We start from the raw sequence: 25,920 nt of genomic DNA on the forward strand, positions 1-25,920 counted from the left end.
GGCTGGAGGGCTGCATGCAGAGCCTGAAGTCCTGGTGGGCTTGGAAAATCACATCCTTGCCACAGATGTGAGAAACAATACAGGCAGCTGGGGTTGCCCAAATAGTCGTAACTCTGAAGGGGAAAAAAAAAGGGGGGGGGGCGTGTGTGTGTGTGCAGCTGCTGTCTGTGGGAAGGGGATGGAGAAATATATGCGTCTTCATGGCCATACTTGAGACAGAAAAGCATGTATTTTTGTATAGAGAACCTCAGGGTGCTTGAGGTTTGGTGTGGGGTTTTTGGCGGGTTTTGGGTTGTTTTTTTTTTTTACATTTCCTGAAGAGCTTAGCAAAAGCAAAACGTGCTGGATAGACTTATCTGAATATGGAGGACTATTTATAAACTGCTCCTCTGCACAGCCTCTCATGTTTCTGTCCTGTTCTCTCTCTAACAGGGTTGCTTTGCCTCCTGCCTTGTTGCTGAACCACAGTGCAATCACATTAAGTAACTGCATGTTTGTCACTAAAATGCTTGTGTTGGTCTTTGCCCTCCAGCATGACTGGGGAAGTTGCACTCTGACAGTGCAAGTGGTTTCTGAGGAGTGTTGAAAGAAAACCCGCATGCTGAAGTACTGCGGTGGTGTTTTGTGCACTTGACCTGTGTTGGTAGAGCTCTTTGTGCTGCTGTTCTGCTGGCAATTCTGAGTGAATCCTGCTGAAACATCCTGGAGAGGCTGGCATGGGGACATAAAGAGCAGGAGCTTCTTGTGGCATGTGCTGTAGAGTGCTGGCATGCCCTAGCCGTGGTGTGGGGGGCGACCGCTGCTACCAGCGACACAGAAAAATCTCTCGCTGTTTCCTGTTTAACAGCAAGCCTTTTTTGAGATAGCTAAAGCACAACCACAGTCAATGCAATGAGAACTAATCTACTACATGTGTGTTAACAACAGGCTAGTGGTTTGGTTTGTGAACTTGTATGCCCAAACAATCAAGCACAAAAGGCTTTGTGCCCATTTGATACCTATTGCAATGAATTTTTGGCCTACCTCAGCACCTTGCTGGTTTACACTGGAAAAGATTAACAGACCTCACCTTCTCCCATCCCCTTTGAGAAAGCCAGTAATCTTCTGCTTTTTGAGAAAGTGTTAAATTTCAGCGTGACATGATTGGCACAAGCAATATGCTGTATGAGCGGCCACCGGGAAGTCATGCCTGCAGAGAGGTAGGGGTGACTCGGGGTGCTCTGTTCAGCCTCTACCTGGAGTCAGATGGATACAAATTCCGCAGAAAGACCTGGACAGTAATAGCAGATGTGCACACTGTAATGACGGTTAAACTGGGGGTTACTGGGTAGTTGAACTGGAGCGGCATACAGTCTGCTGACTTCTCTCTAAATTTGCATTTATTGCTTCTTGCTCTCCACCCCGATTTCCTCTCCCCTCCCTCTCTCTCATGCTGTACAAATGCTAAATGGAAACTCTGCCAGCAATTACTGCTCACACCCTCTTTGAGTGCTTCCCCAGCACTATCCTAACTGCTCTGTCTTATTCAGTGCATCTCACTGTCCCATTCTGGGGATAACGATCACTGTAATGAACATGTAAAGAAAGGGCAATGAAGACATAAGTAAAATTAGAGCCAGCAAGATTTAAGATTAAGGCTTTTTGTGTCCTTTCCAGATCTTGATTAATCTGTAACATTCTCATCTGTGACTGGCAGGAAGAAACTCTTTCAATATATTCCTTTTCCTAATGAAGTATTTATTTGGTTGTTACTTCTCCCCTATGCTGAACAAGGTGAATTGTGGGTACAATTCCACTTGCTTCAGCAAGTATCAAGGTTGTGATTAGACTGCCAGAAGAGAAAGGAGATGTTGCAGATGTTAAGCAGTCACTCAGCAGTGCACACCCAAGTCTGGCAGGGCTGATCTGTACATGCATGTTTTGGGAGTGGGCTAAGGATGATTTCCTCCTTCTGTTGCACATAGAAATAAGGTTTTTTTCTTTTCAGCTGCATTTCATTTTGCTATGTAAAGAAATAGACAGATCTGGCCTTTCTTTTTTAATAATGTTTTAGGACCAGGGTACAAAAAAAGGTTAATGCATTAATTTTTAAGACAAGTGATAAATGTACTGCAATAAGCACATCCTACATACACAGAATATATTTCTCTATATAATATGAACACAGAGATATAAAATAAGTTATACTTGTCTTGGTTTCTCATCACAGTAGGAGCTCAGCTTATATAAAGTGACAACAGGAATTGGAACAACACGCTGCTCCGAAGCAACAACAAAAACCAGAAGAGTGCCTGCGTGTGTGTGTGTGTTTGGGAAACAAAATAGGAAATCGAGGGATTTCTGTCAAAATTGGGTCTTGAAAACAAAAATTTCACAAAGCATGAAAGAGGGGGGAAGGTCTCTTGGCCCAGGATAGCGGTTCTGGAAGGGAATCAAGTGATTCTGTGTGGTGAGGAGGAGGGTGGGTGAAGGCTGTCAACATCTGCTATATTTGTGGGGGCACAGGCAGCAGAGCAGGCTCTGGCCACTGCCCCACTGTGTTATCTGATCTTATGATGGACCATCTACCTGACAGTGCAGGGTTCTTATCTTTACAGCAAGAATGGGACCTAGTAGCTTTCACTGTGCACAATGAGAATAAACATATCACTTCACGGGAATGATAAACACCACCATTGTTCAAAGAGAAAACACCATCCACTGGCTGTGAAATGTTCAGTGAGCCTGGGAGTGGTATTCTTCCCTTCCAACCCACCTGATGTCTGCCTCTAGTGCCCCCTCCTTCTATTTCCCTTAGTGGGGTGGTTCTCTTGGCCATGCCTGCAGAACAAATCTCCCCCAGGGATTGAATGGGAGGTAGAGACGATCGGGAGTTCTTAGTGCCTGTCCCACAGCGAACAATGAGGAACTCCAGGTGCCCAGTTTAGAGCTGTTTCAGATTTTATTTCTATTTTTTTTTTTCTTTAAGGACAGGGAAATGCTTGTAAAATTTGCATCTAACAGTGAATCAAGGTTTCTAAAATTCTTAACTCTGGGGTTTAGTATCTAGTATTTTAGTGTAGGCTTATGTTAATTGGGAAGTGCTCTTTTTAGTTTGGCCAATAGCTTGGAGACCTTGTGGTTTCCTCTTCACTATCAAGATCTCAGTCTGCTGAAGTTTGTGAGACCCATTAAAGAGCAGAAGGTGCAGCCAAAGCTCAGGAGTGATGCTGGCAGTTAGCAGATTTGTATTAGTGCCTATTTTACTCTCAAAAAATGCAGCCCACTTCAGTTTTTCTTCTACTCCTGCTTATGAGATTCTCCTAGTCTCAACATCCTTTCTTTACCTTCATATTTACAGACTACACATTAGAAAGCAGGGACATTACACTGGAAGAGTTAATTGCATATTATCATGAGGAAGGATTGGACTTTTTTGTTCTGCTTTAGTTTTTTTTTCTTCATACAGCAAAATAGGTATAAATCAAAAGGTGATCTCACATCTAAAGGTATAATTTAAGTAAACATGTTTTTCTAGATCTTTTTCCCCCTTCCCTTTCCCTCTCCCCTGTAACCTTCTTCTCACTCTGCTATTTTCCTTTTGGATGGAGGGAGGAGATGGGAAGGAAGCTCGTTTGGCAGCTCATGACCCTCCAACTTGACTTTAATGAGATGATTCGCCAAGGCAAACTCCTCATCATCCAGCATGCCATCTTTGTCGATGTCAGCCAGTTTCCATATCTTGCCCAGCACCGTGTTGGGCAGCTTAGACCTTACCATCTCCTTCTTTGCATTGGCACCAGTTATTTTACCATCGACAGGCGAGAGTGTGTAGAAGATCTCATCGTACATAGGCTTGTCCCTGGCCACCACCCACTCGGCATCATCGATGCCTTCACCAGCGCCTTCACCATAGCCATGGCCGAATGGACCATGCAAGGTGCCCTCGAAGGCTCCTCCCTTCACCATCTGGGTTGGCCGCTGCGACTCTTCCTGGCGTACGAGCACCATGAGCTGGGCGATGTCATTGGCCAGCATGTCTTCCACAGTCTCCAGCAGCTTGCTCTTCAGAGGCTGGAACTTGCTAAAATCCTGGGCTTGCAACTGGTCCTTAAAGTGGGACAACATAGCAAGAGGTGAGTGACATGGCCACGCACAGTGCAGTAACAGTGTAGAGTGGGATGCCTGTCTCTGGCTCAAAAAACTGCTATTGCAGAGGAGGAGTGGGGAGCTCAGCATTCCCTCCTCTGATAGCCCTGCTCCTCAGCATGTGATGGGGTCTACCTGGCTGGCCTTGCTCTTACTTAAATCCTCTTTAAGCCCTACAGAAAATTCTCAGCTTACAAAGTGGGGCTGACATGGTACAAAGAGGGGAAGCGGTTTACTCAAAGGCCTAGGTGATGGCCATATACAGATAAAGACTCCTCCTTTCCAAGCCGCATAGAAGCAATCTTCCTGAAGACCAAATTGTTCAAAGCAAACTGGTTGTGCAGCTCTTGCTACATCCTGCAGCCAGCCAAGTGCTCTGCATTCCCTTCTGCTCTGCACTCTGGGAAGGAGATGCCACTCTGGCAAAAGACTATTTTACTCACCATCATGCAGTACATCTTTCAGATGCCATAAAGACAGTAGCATGTCTGTAAAGAGGTAAGCATGTCTTTTACAGCATGGCTCAGTTTCTGTAATTTTCACAGCTAAGCAAAAGTGCTTTGAGCAGGGCCTGCAGATAACTCTCTTCTAAAAACTGCAAAATGATCTACAGCTTTATCCATCACCTTCTGCTTGTTAAATCTACACTACTCACTCCTACTAGATTGGTATAGTTATTTTTAAACACACATTTTAACAAGCAGTGAATGGGATCTTCTATTGGATACACTCCACAGATCTCATTCCCAAGAACTTATGGAAAATATACTTTAAAAAAGAAAAAAAGAGCAGATGCTGTGGTCTCCATAGGGAGCGAGTAATGACTTCAACAGCTAGCAACTCAGAACAGGTTTCTGCTTGGACTGAAGCCACGCAGCAATGTAGCAGTGTCCAGCATTGTTTGAATATACAATACAAGGCTCTGATCCAAGGTCCTTTGAAGTCTTTGACTTACACGAACACTGGGTCAGGTCTTAGCTCTGCAGAAGAGAAAACCTGCTTCTCTGCCTAAAATAGAAAAGGGGCTTTAGGTTTTCACAGCCTCCTTTCTCTCTAGAAACAAAGACTGAAGTAGATGACAAAAAAAAAAAAATACAGCTCTTAGAGAGGGGCATATGTAGGCTTTTTGGGATATAGCTTTCCTTTTAATATAAATTAGCAGTATTCTTAGGCCTGAAAAATCTGCAAATGGAACCTGGAATTAAAAATAAAGAAAACATAGAAGAAATAACTTGCTGTAAAGTGCTATTCAGGCAAAGATTTGAGAAATGAAGGCAGCTGTAGCTTCACATGAGCTCTGTGTGCAAAAAGTGTTCATGCCCAAATATAGCCTGCACGTATTTCAAGGCCCATTTCAACATTACAACAGGCCCTTCCCACAAGCAACATCAATGTCTGTGCGGCTTCTGTCGTATTCCCTGCAGTTACTCTAGTGCTCTTTCCTTGGATGTTTGGTGCTCCAGCCAAGACACCACTGCTTACCTGCATCTTTCTCAGATTAGGGAAGTCTCCTGGTGAGATCTGATGCTCCCGTTCAATTCGGGCATAAATCTCTCCCAAGTTGTTAACAAGTTCTTTCTTTTTATTGTCTTTCCCAAACATTGAGGGCATTTCCTTCTTTAGGGAACTGATGATGTAGGCATGGACCTGAAGGGCATTAAATGATATGGAATGAAGACAAGTGTTAGAGCACATAAGAAAATTCTTCCCAGCAGAGAGTATCTGGGTCTAGGACTCAACCCCATCTTGTTGTACCCTGGAGAGCAAGCTCAGCTCCTCAGCTTGCCTGTGCCTACTGATTATTGCTTCAGGGCTAAGTGTCGCTCAGCTGTGTGCTCTGGCTGTACTGAGACAAGGTGAAGACAGTGTATGAGTCCTGGGCATGCAGAGACTAACATTCATATGCACTTCCTGGAGGGGGTGGTTTGTTTGTTTGGATTTTTTTGTTTGTTTTCTTCCACTGGGCATGGCCTTCCAGGGAATAGTCCCTTCCCAGTCCAAAGCAAACATACAGGTTTTGGAGCTCTCTAGACTTTGTTTAATGTTTTAGTACAAATACCAGTCATTAACTTATGTGACATTCTGGCTGAGCATTTTCTCTTAGAATTTAAGACGCTTGCATGAAAGCTTTTTAGGGATTTTTTGATATCTTTTCTCAATTGATATGGGGTTCTTCCTTGTATTCTGAGAGGCTTCATTCAGCTCATTTCCAATATTCAGAGATACGGCAGGCTTATTTACCATTCTTGTGAGTCTCCACCTCCTCTCTATCCGTCTAAGCCAGGTATCTCTCTTGGCTAAGAAAGTTTAAGGCAAAAGACCTGGAGCTTACCAGTTCCCTTGGTGTGTGATTCTGACATACTGAATTGGTCCTAATTCTCAAGTTGCTACCACAGAGCAACTGCCTTCCAGCTCCCTTCATGTGCTACCTGCTTTGATCTGTGGCTTTCTTCCTCACTCTGGCCTGTCGTGATTGACACACCAGACAAAGGAGGTGCTTTCTTCCTTGAAGTGCATAGGACTAATATGCTGGGCCTGAGTGAAATAGGATGGGGAAAAAGTTGGATCCACCAGCTCTGCAAGCCAAACTGGCCAAAACCACTTCCCCATAGCCTGCATAATGCAGACAGCCCAAACTGAATGCTTGGGGGGGTTCTGTGCCAACACCCACCTTGGCCAGCCGTGCTCGCTTGATGAGATCATTCAGCTTCCTCAGGGCTGCATTGCGGGGCAGGCTCTGGATGTCCCTGAACAGGTCCTGCTCCTCTGCCTCAAACAACTTGCGGTTGTCAGGGATGAGCAATGGATGGGACCAGAAGGAGCCAATGTAGACCCTGATAACCTCAGGAGTGTTGACTATCTTTCCCAGGGACCACATGAGGGCACCGTATACTCGCATCAGCTGTTGAGTCTCTATCTGGTCAGCCTTGTTGAGAACAACTCTCATCTTGTCCTCATGATTCTTCAGGGCCTTGATGACCTCAGAGAATTCATCAGAGATGTCCAGCTTGTGCGCATCAAACAGGAGAATGATGCGGTCAACCCGCTCTGCAAACCACTCCAGTACAGCAGCAAAATCGTAACCTGCAAGGGGTGGAGGAAAAGCACATGCATGGTAGTAGAGAAGCCTACTTGCTGTACCTAAACTATGCCATCTGAGGGTAAGCTTGCAAAGAGGAAGCTTCCCCAGTAGATCAGGTAGCTTGATAAAGGAAACCCAAAACATCATTCCTTGTCCCAAAGAAGGTGGAGATGAGGCACTGCCCTTCACGCTGGAACGCCCAAGATGTGTGCAGTTAAGGATAGCTCTCATCATCTCCACATGAAGAGATCACCCAAAGAAATCCTGAACTTGTTCTACAGATGCTTCATTCAAATGCATAAATGGGGAAACTGCTATATTCAAAGAGCTACTGCAGAAGTCTTGCATGTGGCAACAAGAGAGGTCTAGTTTCTGAATTACTGGCCATCAACATAGCCTACAAAGGCTGTAGAAAGCTGGATAATTGCAGTACTTGCACCCAGACTGGTTTGAGATGCGTATCTCTACTGCTTAATAACTTTCAGGTCTTGTCTAGTTGTGTGAGACTAACTTTGTCCCATCCAATTCAAAACCTAGGATGCAAATAACCTGCCTCACCTGAGTAATCATCCTGTCATACCTGCTGCATGTGCACAAAGCAAAATGATTTGTGTTTATTTTGCTAAGTACTTGATGCTTAAATACAGCATTGCTGTGAACACCAAAGGTGGACTCAAGCTAGGCACAGTGGGTTCAAATTTCACATGCCTCAAAACTAAGGATAATGGATGCACAGCGTTAGACTTGGGTCCATCTCTGGGCAATACAGGGCATGATAAATAGTGTGTGTGAAGATGTTTTTAAAACAATAGCAATGACAGCAACAAAATGACCTTTCCTGGCTCTGTGGTGTTTTTTCACCTTCTTTAAAGCCTCACTGAGAGGCTGGTACTCTCCCTCTGCTCTGTCAGGCTCTCCTATGGGGTTATCTGTGTTGCCAGAGTGCTGCACTCTGATAGGAGAGATCAGGACAGAGCATATGCTATTTGCATTCAAATCCTTTAACATACTATTTTAATCTTGGCTTTCATGAATAAATGTATGATAATTAGTTCAGTGCTTCCCCCCTTTTTTCTTTTTTTTTTCTTTTTTTTCTTTTCTTTCTGCCCTCTCTAAAACATAGAGGGCAACCAGTGTGTCCTAGTCATTAGATCAGAACTATGGAAGAGAGAACTGCTGAGCTCTGATCTTGATTTTTGTCACTGGCCTTTTCTCCCTTGTGACTACGCAAACTGGGTTGAAATCTCGGCTCTCAAGTCAGGAGTTGAAGCCTGTGTGAACTTTCTCTTCAGCTGGATAAACTGGTATTAACTGTTTGCCACTGAAAACTTCTATACAACTGCAAAGTAGTATTTATGGGCAGTGTTTGGTGAATTATAGTTTGCTCCTTACAAGAAAAGGGGGGGGGGGTGTGCTTTTGTATGTGGACAGCTTTCCCTGCTCTCTTCCATGGGATATACAGAAATCATAGATGGAAGAGACAGATGCTTGTCCCACCAACGGCCTTCTGCTCACTTAGGACACTGGTGCCTTCTCTAGCAGCAGCAAGCAATGCTGGGCCCTGGCTCTTTGGTCAGCTACGTTTGCTGCTGAGAACTTTAGAGAATTCAGAATTAGTATAACCTCTGACAGAGACCTGCTGAACATTCAATATATTATATTGGTATCTGTATATCTTGCCCAGTCTATGTGTCTGACCTCAGTAAAAATCATGAGTCAGACCCTCTTACAATTGAAATAAGCTTGGTCCTGCTTGCTTTCAGATATTACCAGCCTTTTAACCTTAGGATGTTCTCACTGTAGGGAGCTCACCTCCACAGGTCTAATTGTGTATCCACTATAAAGCTACATATGCTGACTCCTTCCCAAATTGTGCTCAGAGGTGCTGGCAGCAGGACAAAGTCAATGCCAATACCTCATTTCATTTGGACTGGGTTCAGGCTATAAACTGTCCCTCTGCAAGCAGATCAATGAATTTGCAAATGGGGATGCCCCCACCCCATCCCCAACTTTGCTAAGCATGGCATGCATACCCACAGCTAATGTTCAGTTCTGTCTGGGCTGTACTGGATGTCATTTAGCATGGCAGGATAGTTTATTCTTCATATGCAGAGCTACACAGCTTGCTTTTTCACCATGGAAGCAATGAGTCAGGGCGACTTTGTTTGGAGATGTTTATGCGTTTAATCTTGTCAAATCTCATTGACTGAGATGCTTTCTTGTCAAGCTGGCACGTGTTTGAATTGCACCATGGCTACTTCTTCCAGCCCTTTTCTGGGGGCATCAAGGGGGAAACAGTCTCATGTTCTCTAGGGCACCTTGTTAATGCTACAGTGATGTCCTGTCACAGATCATGTGGATGGTTGCCCTCTGACAGTAGAGGAACAGCTACTGCTAGGTTCTCTGTTGTGTTAATAAGGGCTGGGATGAGGTGGGGCAAGTGTCTGCACCTGACACTCAGCCCACCTTTTAGTGATTCAGTAAAAATGAGGACTGATTATTTAAAAAAAAAAAAAAAAAAGTGGTATTGTAGTTTCGGTATTAGCTGAGGACTTGGGAGAATGACCTTAGCACTTTGATCTGCCCAGGTCTCAGTGTTTGTCCAAAAGTATCTTTAGGTGCTTAGGTCTGATTTTACCATGTATCAAGCCTGGATACACAGAAGCCCTTAGAGCCTATCTGTTCTGTGAGCCTCTCTTTCCTGTTCACAAACAAAAATGTTGCTCTACCCAACAAGAAGAGGGAATTAATATCGGCTCAGACCTTCTGTATGTTCCTAGCTGCTACAGTAACATACAGGGAGTCTTGAATGTCCCTGTGGACTTCATTAAATGTCTAGATTGATTAGCAGACTTTCTTTCCCGGCTTCTTTGCTTGTTCGGAGATATTCTCCTGACAGCTGTCCTGCATATCTCCACTAAAGAGAGAACAAAGCCCTGGGGAGTAACACGTGGTGATGTTTCAGAGCAGCCACAACAGCATAGCCTCATCTGCATCCCATGCTGGGACAAAGGCCCAACACACACATTCCTCCTGTACGTCCTGCTTGCTTTGGTGCTTACGGAATGCGTGAGACCTCTCCTGTTGGTGTCCAGCTAAGCAAGAAACATCTCTCTGTGTGTGCAGTTCTACCAAGTGCTGATCACACCTGCATTCTCCTGTATGGAGGTACTTGGCAGAAAAACCAAGGTGTAAGTGTATGTATTTTGTTCTTAAGTGATAGAATGCTTTAGAGGAAAAGAGGAAAATTATCATGAGTGTTGTACTGTTCCTTAACACATAGAATGACATGTGGAAAGGGCAGGTGGGACAGACCTCTGTTCACAACTATCTACTTGGGAGTCACCGACTGTGATGCTGTTTTCTCACACAGACAAGTACCTGGAGAATTGCTACATAGGTGATTCGTAGGGTTGACTTTTTAGTTTTGCTTTTAACATATAAACGAGTAGATTGTTACTGAAGCATTTGGATAGCTGGGTGACAGTGTAAAACTCTAAGGGCAAGCTATTAATAAAGATGTTTAAAATATGAATGAAATAATAAGATAATATTTAATAAAAAAATGAATTTAAGACCTTATTTTTAATGTTTAGTTCAGAGCTTTCATTTTCAGAGGACTCTTCAATAGCATAGAGAACTCAGGACATTTTGCCTGACTCCAGCCAGGGCTGGAGGTACTCAACACCTGAAAACACACGAAGCTCATTCTGTAACTAAATCTAAACGTTATAGCCTCACTCCAATTTCCTCCTTGGCAGTTTATTAGCATGAGCTTAGACCAAGAACTGATCTTGATCTACAATCAAATTAGGAGTTTTTGAAGTGTCCCCTTGCTCATTCCACTGCAAATGCATTATGTCTCTTTACACCCTCTCTTAGTGTTGTAGTGTTGCTAAGGCCTCTCACAAAAGCAGCCAGTTACTATATCTGATTTGGCAGTGTTTCAGTGATGGGTGAAGTTATCCACATAACATAACACAGTTTTATTGTGAAGTTACAGGGCATTTGGGAACTCATCTGCTTGCCAAAGCTGCATAAATGCAAAACCATTATTACAGGGATGTTCAGACAAAAATGTAAAGGGCAGAATATTTTGTTCAGTAATTCCTGTCTGTTTGTGGTTGCACTTGCATTTCTGTTGAAAAATATGATGCATATTTAAGCATTCTCTAATATCACTGATGCAGCTTCTTTTGCAACCTCCAGATAAGGTGGACATGAATAGAAAATGAATCCCAACCATGCAGTACTAGGAGGACAAGATGAACACGATAATAATTCTCTTCTATCAGATGTTTTTTCATGGGACAGATTTCCTTCCGACAGCATGAAAAGGATTCAACAGATTGAACACAAAGCTGACAAGTCAGCAGGACTGTCAGTGGATTCAGCCTACAGAGAAAATGATCTTGCAGACACCCTGCCACCTAGACTCCATAAGGCAGACTGGCTTAATGAATACTTGTCTGTGCACTATTGGAATACCTGGCAGCATGTATTTCACTAGGATCTGGCAGGATTATGCAATTACATTTCTGTCGAGTCAGACCAGGCATAATACAGTCTTTATGCTGACTGTGGGAAGATGGATGATACCTGACCCAGCATAAAATCTGCCTGGTTGTAACATTTTTAAGCCAATTTAAACCAGCAATGAGTGTGCATGTATTGGTTCAGCATTTCTCACCATGTAGCTACACTGGTTTGTTGGTTTGGTTTTTTTGTTGTTTTTTTGTCTGATAGTAAGCACACTACTGGATTTCCTGTCTTGTAGAACCATGGCCACAGCCTGTGTGGTAGTAGAGTTCAGGTGGGATGGAATGGGAACAGTAAGATCAAGAAATGCTGAAAAACCCAAAGCTGCTTCTTTGCACCAGGTATCTCACAGTTTGCTGTCACTACCGCTTTAAATAGCGCTGCTGCTTTCAGCAATTCACCTCTTTCCTGCTGAATATTAGTCACTGGGAGCTCCTTTCTCCTCCTTCTAAAGCAGGTGTTATCCAGAGACTGAAAACTCACTAGATCGCAGCCCTCTGTAGGGCTGAGTTTTATGGCTGTGTCCCTATTTGTCAACTGATAGATTGGCTCTGTGTGTCTGAAGATAGCACCAGATGATGGGATAGTTGGCATAGCAAACACTGACCACCTAGAGAGGGAGCAGCTCTTGGAGATGAAATGAATGCCTATTCCAGGGAGCTAATGACTTGATTGGAATTTTTAAATTGAATAAGAGGGTTTGGAGGCTTAGTCTAACTGGTCACAGTCATGTCCTGCCTGAAAGCCCTTCGAAGTCCAGGGGAGAAGACTGTGTCATGGCAAAACAAGCAGGCAGTCCACACTGGAGGGGGAGAATGTGCCAGGAGGGGCAGGTGTTACCTGAGTGACAGATGGCTGTAAGCAAAGGAGAAGGCAGGCAACACAGTAGTCAGAAGAGGAAAACGAGGGGAGAAAGGGAGGGGGAAGTGACACATGCCTTTGAGGACACACAAAGTGAGTGGGAAGCAGGGTGGGTGGCTGTTGTGAGACCCAGGGAGGGATAGTGCAGTGGAGAGAGGAGGGTGCTGGGAAGGAGTATGAGAGATGAAACAGCTGGGACTGGGTGGAAGAACAGTGATTTGGGCAAGTTTCTCTCAAGGTGAGGAGCTGATGGTGCCAGCAAGGAGAGGACAGAAGGGAAGATGAAAAGTGAGGGATGGGTATTGGATATACCTCACTGCAGCTCATCCTAAACCATCTTTGTAAAAAGCTGCCATACTCCTCTCTGGAAGTGGCTGCCTTCCAAGGGGCTATAAAGAGATTCCTGTAATGTACATCTGTGGGTGTGTTGGGAAGTAGACAGAAGTCCTTCAGGATGAAAAGATTTCTATGAATGTTACATGTCATAATTTCTAGGGCAGGCCTCAGCTTGCTGATTACTCCTGCCTTTGACTATACTCAAAGAAATAATCTGTCCTGGAGCTGCTGATTCACAGCACTAGGAGCTGCATCCTCCAGCCCGTGCCCTGCACTTCCCCCTCAGTACCAAGAACTAATAGAAGCATTACATACATTTTGGAGACTTAAAGGTTTCCAAAGCAAAGGCAAAAGGACTCAAAGCACAGCAAATCTGCCTATGTTCTCAGCTAGGAAAGATGGGTGGGTGTTGGATTTCTAATGCTAACATTTACATTAATCAGTACCCAGAGTGGCAGACTGTGTGGCCTTTTGCTTTCATTTTGTTTACTGCAAGGGTTTCAGGGTTGGGAAAAGTCCAGGAGCCTGACAGGGCTCTTGCTTTATGTCAGTGGAAATTGAGTGAAAACTCACTAGGCTTATTCAAATCAGGTGGAGTAAAACTGACAAGAGCATTGCCCAGAGCAAAGTTTCCTTATTAACAGCCTGTTTAGCTTCTGTGTACACACAGCAGAACTTGTCCCCTCTACCCTTTACACATTTATATCTTTGTCATTTGTGACAGATGGACTGACCATTTCCTGGTACTTGGGCCAATCCTGAAAACAGTTTCTAGCCAGATTTTGAGACTTCAGAAGGCATCTGAATATAGGCCAAGTTCTCCAGAGAGGTCGGTGCACAGCAGCGCTGATGCATAGCTGGAATTTCAAGGAAGTTTCTTTACTATAGTGTCCAAACATAAACTGAATTCTCCCAGTACATGTAGGTTAAATCTGGGGAGAAATCATGTTTGAAAACCTGGCCTGAAATGGCCATCAGTAACTGATAGCTACCAGTGACCAGGAAACACAGTCCTTCTCCATTGTTACTCAGGATGGTGACAGAATACATGATGGGCATAAATAATGCAAATTGATGAGACACTGATGGGCATGACTATCTTTCCTTGATGTAACAGATACTTAGGATACTTCTGGAGTGCACAGTGGACACTAAAATGGACAAATTGAACAGCTGTTCTAAAAATCAGACTTGTTTGGTAACACAAATTAAATGCTTGCTATACATTAACAGGAGTAAAAAAAAAAAAAAAGCCCAGCCCTTTATCTGTGCAACTATTTAATCTCGGTTCTTTTGCATTATTCCAGTTCTGGAACTGCAAAATATAGCAGTATTTCCAACTCAAATCATGAAGACAGCCCCTCTCCCTGAACAAAATTATGGTTTGGTCTTCCCAAAACCCAAATATAATCTCGAGTTTTTGATTGTATCCTGCTTTCACGTCAGAAGAGTTAGGCTCATGGCTTCACATATTTCTATGAATAAAAAGGACGAGAACTGTGTAGATTTTCTGCTCATTTTTGCGTTGCTCTTAGAGGAAGTGCAGAACTGTGTGACTGTAGGAGCTGAGCCTTTCAGTGGAACAGTATGTGTTTGTGACGACTGTGATAAAATCAGTCAAGTTGGCAGAGCGGCTACTGCACTGCAGTAATGGAGGTGAACTGCAAAGTCAAAACTAACCAGTGCACTTTCACCCTCCCAGGCAGAGTGAAATAAAAAATATAAGCAAACATCAGCAGTGGGGAGTATTATAGCAAATATTTGTCTCCCTTTTAGAGGCTTTCAGGGTGGATGCTTTCAGTTGTGTATCATGCTGTTGCTAGCACACACGACAAAACTCTTTGGAAAAAGTATTTTCTTGTACCCTAAACAATGTTGCATGAAGTGGGAGAACATGAATTCCCTTGGTGTTTGCCTTTCCCTTCCAAGCATGGCTATTTGAGACACAGTCAGTCTGAGAGCTCTGCACTGCCGAAGACTGTTGCCATTACCATTTTTCTTCTCACTGTCAGGCTGGTAAGTGACTAAATATCCCTGGTGCTGAAGCTACTGGTCACTTGGGAATTCTTCATTCCTAGGAGACACAGTAAGGCTAGTGTTTTTTTCCTTGGCTATGGGAAGCCTGGGCTACACTGCAGCCAGCAGAATGGAACTGGGCAGAAGGCTGGAAAAAGGCTGGAATAGTGCATACTGGAAAGAAAGCCAATGGGGAATGATGCTGCCAGTCCTTACCTCCTGGCTAGGACCTTGTGCTCACTGCTAATGCGGGAAGGGAGGAGGTGACAGATACAGGGTGAAGATGAAGTAAGTGTTCAGGATATATTCGGAAAGTACTACTCTGAAACAGGGATCAAATACAACTTGGCCAGGGCATCACTGAACCTGGCAGCCAGCTTAGCTCAGAGCATGTGTAGGTTGAGATTGACAGCTAGCAGAGCATGTAAGGCTCAGCCCCCAGGGATGCCACTGCTACTGAAGTGCATGACTTGCTGTTACCAGGTGGTTCAATTAGCATGGCAGACTGCACAAGATGATGAATTATGAGGAAGTCCTAACTCCTGCCCTGGCTCTGCTGTACTGCATGACCTGACCTGCAGGTCTCCCATTTGTCCTCATTTATTTCAGTACAGTCATCCCTTTCACATCTTCCCTCCCAGCAGCATGGCCTAGGCTTATTATGTGACACCAGAACAGAGTTTTGCAAATGGATGGCATCCGTATTATTATCAATTTGTCAATGCAGCCAAGACTCTGCTGCTTTGGTACAAATACCTCCCCTATGGGCATCCTTGCAGCCTGCTGTTGCCTCATGCTCAACTGGAAACAATAAAAGAAAGGAGGGACAAGGTAATGCAATGACTAATTCTTTACATGTGGACATAGATCCATGTCCCAGTATGTGAAAAACACCAGCAGAGAAATGGCTGTTCTCCAGGCAAGCATAATACAGAAGCAATGAAGGGCAGGATGCTTTGGGCCATGATGTCCTGGGAACAGTTCCCACCAGGCCTGTAAATGAAACCTGTATATCCTAGAGGTCTAGCTACCACACCTGTGACACCATGGGTGTCCACCACGAAGAAGTGCATGAGTCACAGGAGCTCAGTAGGACAAATCACTGCAGGCAGCTCCGTGGCTACACTTTTTAGCAGAGCCTGAGAGCAGCAGCAGCTGTGTCAGTGCTGGTGATCTCATTGCATGCTGAGGGGATGTGGACTTCAGCTATGACAGAGTGCATCACCCTCAACTGCTTGACAGGCTTAAGCCTGCAGGTCTGCTACTGGGAAACTTCATGGGCTCTCTGTGGGGGGGAAGGTGGCTCTTAAGACCACGTAGTGGTGTCCTGGAAGATAGCCAGCACAGAGTTCTGTTTCTCAGGATTATACAGCATTCCTTGGAGGAAAGCTTGCTACCCATTTGCAAAGCCCTGCTGCTGGCTACACGAGGCTGACTGCTGCTACCACTAACACTGGCACGCTGGTGCTTCTGCATGCTCTCTGTCCATCGGGGAAGGGATTGTCTTATCTGTCACGTTAAGTCTTTCCAACAGCAACGAGGCAGTGAATTTAATTCAGAGTTGAATTCAGACAAATAAAAAGCTTCAGAACCTGGTCTTGGCCCCTGAATCATTCCTTTAAATCCAGTTTCCTCGCTCCTGCTCCTTGAAACATGGATGCAGTAACAGGAACAGCTATTGCCTTGAAATTCAGGGATATAAGGTGGCCCTCATGGATTGCTAAGCTTTGATACCACAGTATTCTGCCAAGCTGGCACTGTATAGATTAGCTAATGCTCTTGACGTCTAATGGGAAAGGAGACAGACTTGTGATGTTCCCAGTGAGAGGAATTTCCTATTTTTAGAAATGCTGCTGGTTCTCATGGGATGGGCAGGCTGGGAAAGCCTGCCGCATCTTATGCATCTTTACTTTTCCCCTCAAATTTATGAGAGAAAGCTGCTTTACTATCTACTTCCTTCCCTGACCTTGTATCACAGGTACCCCCGTTTGAGGGTCTTAAAAACCTACTACTAGCAAACAACAGGGGTAAGAAGAGCTTCCCTGTTCCCAGCAGTTAAGAAACTTCAAAGTGTCTCTTGGGAAACCTCTGTAAGACTCCCTCAGGTCTTGCTTCATTCCCAAGTGAAATCTGAGCAGGCTGGGAAGGTATAGAAGGGCAGGAGCATTCTGTTGTGTCAGCAGTTTTTAGCACTGTCTTGTTTTCTGCCTAGAAACCACATTATTGCTCTATCTGCCTCCAAAACCAACTTGCTAACGAGGACAGCTGGCTCGTAAGCTTGGTGGCAAAGGCGCCAGCCTCACCTCTTTTTCCTACTCCTCTTCCATGGGAGCTGGGAGGTGAGCCCTCCCTTTCAAACACCAGCTTCCTAGAGATAAGCTCAAACCAATGCCTGGCAGCAGCCCTTCCTAAACATAAGCACCTCAGCACTCTTGATTCTTTCTACTCCCTGGGCTGGATCCCCTGCAGACAGAAATTGCTGGAGTTCTGTCAGCTTCAACAAAGCTATGTTGATCTAAACCAGATAAGGATCTTGTAGCTATTGAAAGGCCACCTGACATGGCCCACATGACCAGTTTCAGGCTGTCCTGGACATAAACAGCAATGCAGTGAAATCCCACCTACCGTGTACTTCTAACTGTTGTGATTAGGTCAGTTGACAACCAGGTTGTGACAGCCTCCTTGTCTGGCTGGAGGTGTAGCAGAGCAAATTCCTGGGATGGTAGGATGAGCAGGAGATGGCTGTGCTCCATCTAGAGTTCTCACCTCCCAGCAAAAGGGTGGAGTGACCACACACTGTAGTCACAGGGCCAATGCATAAGCACTTAATTGCACTAAGGGCAGAAAAGTTGTCCAGGAAAAACCTGCCCCACATGCTGAGACAGGCCTCCAGTTCTACAGATAGGTATAGTGTGCAAAAGCTTAGAGAACTGGGACTCCCCTTTAGCATTCTCTGCTTATAAGGAACATTCCCTCAGCTGTTCCCAGATGTTTGGAGAGGCGTTACTGGCTTGGGTCAAAGTGCACCAGTGACTTTTATAAACAGTGCCAGTACATTTTGCAGGAGGATATTTTTAGTACTGGAAATAGCTGCAAAATAGGAAAATCTTGCAATATATGTCAGGATTTGAATTGGTGAGGAGATTCAGGAAAGGGGCTATGGAATCTTTTTTGGGACTTGAAATAGGTCCATTTTGACTGGCATACTATTTATTTATTTATTTTTTACAAAAATATTTCCTCCTAAGCAAGCTTTCTTCACAGTGATAGGTCCACAAGAGAACTGGTTGCTTTCAGTGGCATTTTTTGACTGAAAAATGTTTACACCATGTTTATCTCCACTTTTAAACACTTTCTGCTGAAAGGAGGAATGCCTGCACAGCATGTTCTTCAACCTTCTGATGAAGGCTTACGCATCTTGTTACCTTTTGTAGACTGCCTGGAAGGAATTTATGATTCCCTAGCAGTGCAGAGACCCATGCTGAAAAAGCTTAATGTGAGTTTTCAACTAACTCTAGCTGTCCTTTATAGCTTTATTGATGCTTCTTTAGCTAAGGTCCCCATGGTGCAAGATCCCAGTAAAATAAAGACCTAGCTCTGTGCAAGGTGGCTGCTCAATTAAAAGAGAAAAGGAAGTTTCCAAGAACAATTTCAATGCAAGGAGCATTATAGAAGTGGGAAAGGCATGAGTCATCAGAAATCTTACAGGACAGAACACCAAAATATGGGAAAAGCCTCAGCACTTTGGGTAGAGCCTGTGCTGCTGAAACTTAATTGTGCATTGTTAATAGGCAGTGTGAATGAGAACTGATCTTCTCAAACCTGAATGCTGCAATTACTACTCTTGGCTTTCTTGCAATGAAATGATGCATAGCTACCAGCTTTGTCTAAGGAACCTGCAAGAAATGCAAGCTATGCCACCATTACCTTACAGAGCAAGAAAGTGACCACAGACGTTAGGCTTAAAGATGTTGCCCACTTCAGAGGGTCAGCCTGAGACACTTAGAAGTTCACTAAGAGACTCTGTGCTATTCATCAGATCCATTTAGCATCCCCAGGATTTCCAGACTCCCCGCTGCAATGAAGAACCTGGGTGCCAATGGCTCTTAAGCCCAATCCAGTCCTGCACTAGATTTAGGAAGCCTGGACAGTGCAAGCAAACTGCTAGGTCAGCTCAAAAGAAACCAGGTTGATTGCCATGGGAGCCTTGCCTATTGCTCATCAATAAGTCACTGAAAGCAAGTGTTTCTGCAAAGCAGATAAGTATAGATTGACTCTTTCTGATGGAAATCTGTTCCACTGGGAAATACTGGACTGTGACACAGGTAGTGCTGACCTTGTCAGCAACCTTCCCTGAAAGCATTTCAATTCTCTATAGCAGATTGCAAATCAAGTCCAAAGGGACATTGGTAAAGTCATGCTGTATCTCTGAGAGGCTCCTACTAGTGTCTCTGTCTACAGCTTGTACAGCTTGAGGCAAAACTCATATAGAGTCCCTTTGGTTTTCACTACTGTCGTTTGGAAGAAAAGTGAACTTGAGACTTACCTCTGCTAATTCTCTGTTTTTCTCCAGAAAGGATTCCTGGTGTATCAATGACGCTGATGCTCTCTAACACTGGATTAGGTAGCTGGGCACAAACAAACCTGTGTGAAAATACATGTGTTTAAAATAAAAGCAAAAGGTATTTATGATGTGCTGAACATCACAGGCAGCATGGGACAAGCCAGGCTCTGATCTCACTTACAAGTCTTCAGTTGGAGCTTGGAGCTACTGTTGATTTAAAGAAATGAGCAAGAAGCCAGAACCAAGCACTTTCTCTGATTATTTTGCCGCTTCTGGAACATGGGTCTCAGTCATGACCTATGACAGGGTTTTTACGTGGCCCCCAAATTGTGAATTATTAATGAAAATGTGGAAATCCAAATGTTTTCATTTGCTGTTTAGATTTTAGCAAGAAGTGGTATTTGTTTTTCTTCACTTAAGCGTTCCCCTGCAGAGTCCTGAACTCAAGTGAACTGAAGTAACTCGTTTAAAAAAAAAGAATTAAAAATCAGCAACGTTGCAGGATTTTTGTTCTCTTCAAATCTGGTCTTAGACAGAAAGTGTGCTATTCTTGTGACATGGAAATCCTAAAGCATAGGCAGCATGAGATCTCAAGGGGTCACTTAGTCTATCCTCCTGCCTCAAGGCAGGATCAATCAGATGTTTGTCTAAAGTGTTCTTCAAATCCATAACAATGCAGATGCACCAACATTTGCTGGAAGTCTACTCCATTACTTACCCTTACAGCAAAACCTCTTTTTCTTAATGTCTAATCTAAATCTCCCATGCTACAATGCCTTCCAGTCTCAAACACAGTATATGTGGAAAATGATTTATTTTCCCCCTCTTGTCCCAACGTATACTGTTGTCATCCTGTGTCCCCCCAGTCTTTCCTCTAAAGAAAACATGTTGGGGTTTCCCCCCCCCAATCTCTTTCTGTTCTCTCTAGCTGCCTTTCCAGCTAATTTCTAAATCCCTGAAGACCCTTGCAGCTTTCCTTTGGGTCCTCTCAAACTACTCCACATATTTCTTCAGGCATGACGCCCCAAGCGGACATGGTAATCCAGCTGTGAGCTTGCCAGTGGTGAACAGAGTGGATGGATTGCTCCTTATCTCTTACATATGACAGTCCTGTTTATATATCTCAGCAAGATGTTTGCTTTTGTAACAGCAGTATGACACTGTGGACTTACATTCAGTTTGTAATTCACTCTTCCCCCCTCTGCAGCTCCATTTCTGTGTAATTGCTCTTTAGCTAGTTGTTCCCCATCTTGTAGCTATGCAAATCCCTGCCTAAGAAGAGTAACTTGTGCTTCTTGTTAGTGGGTTGCAGCTCATCTATTTCAGTTGCTGGTAACAGCAAAGGACAGTAAAAGCTCCCAGTAGCATTTCAGGGATAGCCTTTTTGTGATGGCATTCCAGGAGCTATAAATATGTGTGTGTATATGTATGTAAGCATATTAATAGGGTGGTGTGACTTCCAGGCATAAAAAACATGTTACTGTGGGAGGAAGCAGAACCACATAAAGGATGGGGGTTGGCACAAGGGCCACTAGATGCAGTCAAGGCAGACAGAGCCTTGAAGCGCTCTGAGTGGCTGGTTCTGCTGAAGTCCCCACAGCTATGAGCCCCTCCAGGCTATGCTACAACCCCACCCCAATTTTTCTACTTGCATGTCTCCAAAAAGATTCTGACAAGAGTGAATCCTCATGGGTTAGATGAGTGTCTTCTCTCCTGAGCTGTCCGCTATTTCAGACCACATATTACAGCCTCTCTCTCTCACATCTACAGCTTGGCAGGTTGCAACAGGGAGCATTTCTGAATGTGTAACACCTCATGTGGAAGCGGGAGACTGGCTTGATTCTCCTGTTGAGTGCCAGGCAAAGCAGCACAGAACAAAAGGCTCAGGAGGTCATGTTATTCCCCTGTCCTGCCAGCCCATGTTTGCTTGCCACTGTTACAGCCCTGAGCATTCCTTATGGTCTAATATTAAATGGCTCAGGCAAGGGGATTTTCCACCAGTTTCTCTAGGTAAAGTACTCCACAGGAGATTTCAGATACAAGGTCAGAGGCCAGCATGAGTGAATGCATTCTGGTTCTGTTGGCAAGGTTGTTAAGGCTGCTGCCTTCCTGCTGTCCCAGCAGAACTGCAGTATCTCAGGGAGCATGACCTAATTCTGCGTGGGCCATGTGAAGGAAAGAATGTGCTGCCAATCTAGACTTCCACTACCTCTACAGGTAGAGCATGGAGGTGAAGGAGGAACCTGTTATCTGTGATGTCTCCCACTGTTTACACCACAGAAGCAGGGCTGATTCCACCTTAGCTTCCCAAGACAGACTTTTGGGGGTGGGAGGAATCTTGCAACCAAGCTAATGTGATATGAAAGTAATGGCTGAGATTCCTGATTTTGCTCCAGGCCCTTGGTGCCAAACAAGTCCTCCTGATAACAAGGTGCAACCTGCAATTTCTCTGCTGGGATCCCTCCAGAGCTGGGGTACTGCCAGCAGAGTTGGAGTGAGGAAAACAAGCCCTTCTCTCAGCACCCAGGCACCACCTGGGGCAAGGAGAGGCAGACAAGAGACAGGGTACTGCAGAGCTTCTACCCTCTTTTCAGCCCTGGGCAGCTTGTCAGCCCTATCCCTGCCCTTAGCAGAATGCCCTTCCTTAGCCAGGAAGGTATGGGCAGGCACTTCATCTCCTGGGAATGAAGGGAGGGAGGAGACAGGCTCTGAGCAGCACAATTAGTTGCTGCCTCCCAGCCAAGTCCCGACTACCACTCTTCCCTTGCTTCCTGGAAGGCAGCAGATCCCAGTTTCTGCTGGGAAGGGAGTACCAGCTGAGGCTGGATGCTCACTCCTTCTGGTCCTCCGCTTAGCGCCTCTGGAGCAGCAGGCTCTGCACCCCAGATGACACAGTGCCATGGGCTGCCACCTCTCAGCCAAGACCAGCATGGTCTATGTGAATGCTGCTGCCTTGTGCTGCTCTGTTCCTTTCCACTGGTGCCCATAGCCAGTTGTTACCTTTAACCACCCACGGGTAAAGCAGACTTGCCCAGGGTCACTCTCTTATCTCAGCTTAGAGGGGTGGCTCCTGGAGATTACCTCCCTTCTCCAAATTTGCTGCTCACAGTCTCCTAGCCGAGGTCAGTGCCTTGGCATACACAAAGCAGCAGCAAGATATGTGCAAGGCAGAGACAGCTCTGCATTGTCTCTTGCCAAGAAGCCAGGCCCACAACAGGGGTAAGTGTGGGTGACTTGATCCAGTCCAGTGGATGAACCGTGACTTCTATCTGCTAAATTTCTGGCCCTCTGAGTCAATTCTTGCATGTGCTTAATTTCCTAATTAGCTGTGATGCTCACACTGCTGAGCTAGTCCCTCTTAGCATGTCTTCCTCTGCTAGTTAAGAAATTGTTACCTCCTTTTTTAATCTGTCAGCAGAAGAGGGGTTAATTGGCTGTTCTGGCTACTCCCTGCATTGCTAGCAGGACTGCACTTCTGCTGCTGCTGAGTCACTGCTGTGCCCCTCTGCCCTCCTGTCCTCACAGGCACACATTTGACTCCCTCCTCACAGGAGAAGGAAGAGGAGCAGGAGAGTAAGAAGAGCACTGCATGATACAGTGAACTAGGCTAACGGACACAGAGATCCCTTGCTGTATTAGGAGCAAATTGCATTCAGGACACATCAATCAGTCCAGTTCAGGAGCATTTGCTTTTTTGCTCTCCATGTGTGGCCGCCTTACTCCTGAAGTTGCTTCTCCTCTGCAGTGAACTGTCGCTAGCTGTGGCTGTTCTTGGCTATCAGCAGAGCTGCTCTGAATAATGTTCTCTTCATCTGCTATCTCCTCACTCAGGCAGGAGGCCTGTTATTTTCTTAGGGCAAATAATCTTTCTCCCCTGGTGTAGGGAGTGGGCAGTCACCTGACATAACTGTTGGCCAGGTGCAGATGTTCTGGGCCCTATTAAATATTGAAAACATCTCAGAGTCTCTCTCGTGCAGGACCATGTTGATGTATTTGAATGATGAGCCTGTGTAGTGATCAGATACTGCTTCCACAGGCTCTGTGAGGTTCTCTGCATAGTAGCAACTCCAGCTAGGTTCCTCTTCTCTCATCAAGCTTCTCCCCATGTTTCTCCACAGGCCCCTTCCCTGTCTCACTACAGCCTACACCAGCACTCCTGTGGTCAGTGCTGGTAGGAGATGATGTACTCTCTAGGTAGACACTCTCTAAGCTCGGAAGTTAGAAAGCAAGCCAAGGCCCAGCTTTCCTGGTTTATTGGCTGAGCAGCTGCCATGTTTGCTACGTCTCCCACACTGTGTTAGCAGGGAAGGCGCCAATGATGGGTGTAGTCGGTCAGTTTGTTCCCATCTGCCTGCTGTAGCACAGTTTGTGCTCATCTAGGATATGGGTGTGTGCTGCTGGCTTCCTGCAAGGCCTAGATCCAACTCGGTATGGTTGGGCTAGGTCTAGGGGATGGAAAGGTTACATTCCTCATGTCACAGAGCCACTGTCCAAATCCCCTGCTACCGTTTTTTTATGGAAAGACATTAGAGCTGTCATCAGTTTGCACCTGAGGTTATATGTATAGGGCATTAGAATGGAGAGAGCCTGGTTTTGTTACAAGGGGGACATTCAAGCAATGTTTAAAAATGCAAGAAAGCAGAGATGCACACATGGTGCCAGTTCCACTTCTCTACTAACTCTAGTGGCTACGTCTGGTTGGACTATTTAATTTCAGGGAACTGAACTGATGGCAGAATGGAAGAAGTTAGGAATATAAAAGCAAGGGAAAGCAAAGCGTAATAAAGAGATTTACCTCTAGACTCCTACAGGATGAGCTTGACAGGCTGTGCTGTATTTTTTGTTTTGTTTGTTCAAGTAAAATGAAGGTTTGTCCCACTTGAATTTGTTAATCTGCCCTTCACTGAGTGACTGATGTGCACCCGGTAGGACTGGAATGGCTTTGCATCAGCCATGTGGATGGGGAAAAAAAGGAAGAACAGTGTAATGCCTTATCCCTTTAAATTGCTAGCTATGCTGCTCATTAGGTTCTAGCTTTATTCTTCAGAGCACCTAAGATCTCGAGTACTGACCTGTTCAAAAAGGCATTGCCAAAGGCGTTGAGTTTCCTGAACGGTTTTTTGGGATCCACCACCAATGCATTTCCAGGAACGATTCCTTCCACATCTCCTTGCATAACTGCTATAAAGGAGTCGGTTGTAGGCTCTGGTCCAATCCTCATCCCTGGAAAATCCTGCTCCAGCAGGTACCTGTAGACAAAAAACCCCAGGGTGTAGGCATGAGACATGAGCTGCCTAAGTCCTAAATGAGTTGTACTGAAGATTGCAGTGTAATTATGAAGCTCAAGAGTATGGATCCTTCTGAGGCTATTTTTAGCACTGTCACTGAATCGTTCGATAAACGTCATGGTAGCTTTTCTACTCAGGATCTCCACGTTTAAAGCTTTCTTATTTCAGGTGGATTAAGAAATTGAGATGATTATAGCTGCTGGGAAGAGATTGTCATCATGTTTGATCATTTTGTGTATTTTAATCCTCAAGACATTTGGAACAGACTTAGCATAGGAAAGTAAAAACAGCAGTTCACTGCAATCACAGAGTTAATCCTGAAACCTTACTGGCCTTTGGTGCCAATATCAATTACTTCACTGCTGCTCATTTCAGCAGACTCATCCAACTAATGTGCTTAGCCCCCAGTCCAAATCAGTTGCTCAAATGCCAGCTTCTCCCGTACTTGACTGTTGAAGTCTCAAGTGTCCCTTCTTGTGTGCTTCTGCAACGCAGCTACAGGTCTGCATGACAAACTGCTCAAGCATATTGAGCATTAAGCATGTGGGTGGCAGAGTATATCCCAATATTTGTTATCAAGCTAAATAGCGCAGTAAGCACAGCATTCCTTATTTCCTAAGCCTCTGGCAGCCTCTCTGAAGCTGCAGTTTGGCAAATTTCAGAGAAAGATAGTCACCCATGTGGCTGTAGGACTTTGAATAGGATCCTGGCAGCACACCCTGACTCACCATGCCAAATTCAGGGTGGGTCAATGGTGTGCATGGGACAGTTCCCTTTGGCTCATGAAGGAGCCAAATGCCATCACTGAGGTCAGGTTTGTGTTTGTGGGTGCAGAAAACATCCCACCTGCTGGTCCTGTGCTGAAAACTAAGACCACTGCGTCCATGTGGCTTGCATAAAGGGAGCTAGAACTGGTCTAACCCTCAGTACAGGATGGTGTCATACCACCTGACCTGGTGATAAGCTCTGGATTGTTACATGAGGAACATAATGACCACCAGGTTATGGAAGTTAGTATTATACTGTGTTGCTTGTTGCCAGCAGATAGTTGGCACTTCCTCTTCTGGTGCTTTGACCTAATCTTTAGTAGGTAGAAAGTAGAAGTA

At 44.9% G+C, this 25,920-nt stretch overlaps 1 protein-coding gene across 1 annotated transcript in view; it reads right to left on the reverse strand.

Annotated features, from left to right (window-relative positions):
• Positions 1 to 2,025: 2,025 nt before the first annotated feature.
• Positions 2,026 to 25,920, reverse strand: part of EHD3 (EH-domain containing 3) — a 29,893-nt gene continuing 5,998 nt past the window's right edge. The window contains exons 2-6 of the mRNA XM_010577749.1: positions 24,599 to 24,775; positions 19,509 to 19,606; positions 6,800 to 7,212; positions 5,611 to 5,775; positions 2,026 to 4,089 (exon numbers count right to left, since the gene is read on the reverse strand). Coding sequence (XP_010576051.1) covers positions 3,562 to 4,089; positions 5,611 to 5,775; positions 6,800 to 7,212; positions 19,509 to 19,606; positions 24,599 to 24,775 — 1,381 coding nt within the window. The 3' untranslated portion in view covers positions 2,026 to 3,561. The remainder of the gene's footprint in view (positions 4,090 to 5,610; positions 5,776 to 6,799; positions 7,213 to 19,508; positions 19,607 to 24,598; positions 24,776 to 25,920) is intronic.

The sequence above is a fragment of the Haliaeetus leucocephalus genome, unplaced genomic scaffold (assembly GCF_000737465.1).
Source record: "Haliaeetus leucocephalus isolate CR32 unplaced genomic scaffold, Haliaeetus_leucocephalus-4.0 Scaffold577, whole genome shotgun sequence".
Taxonomy (NCBI): domain Eukaryota; kingdom Metazoa; phylum Chordata; class Aves; order Accipitriformes; family Accipitridae; genus Haliaeetus; species Haliaeetus leucocephalus.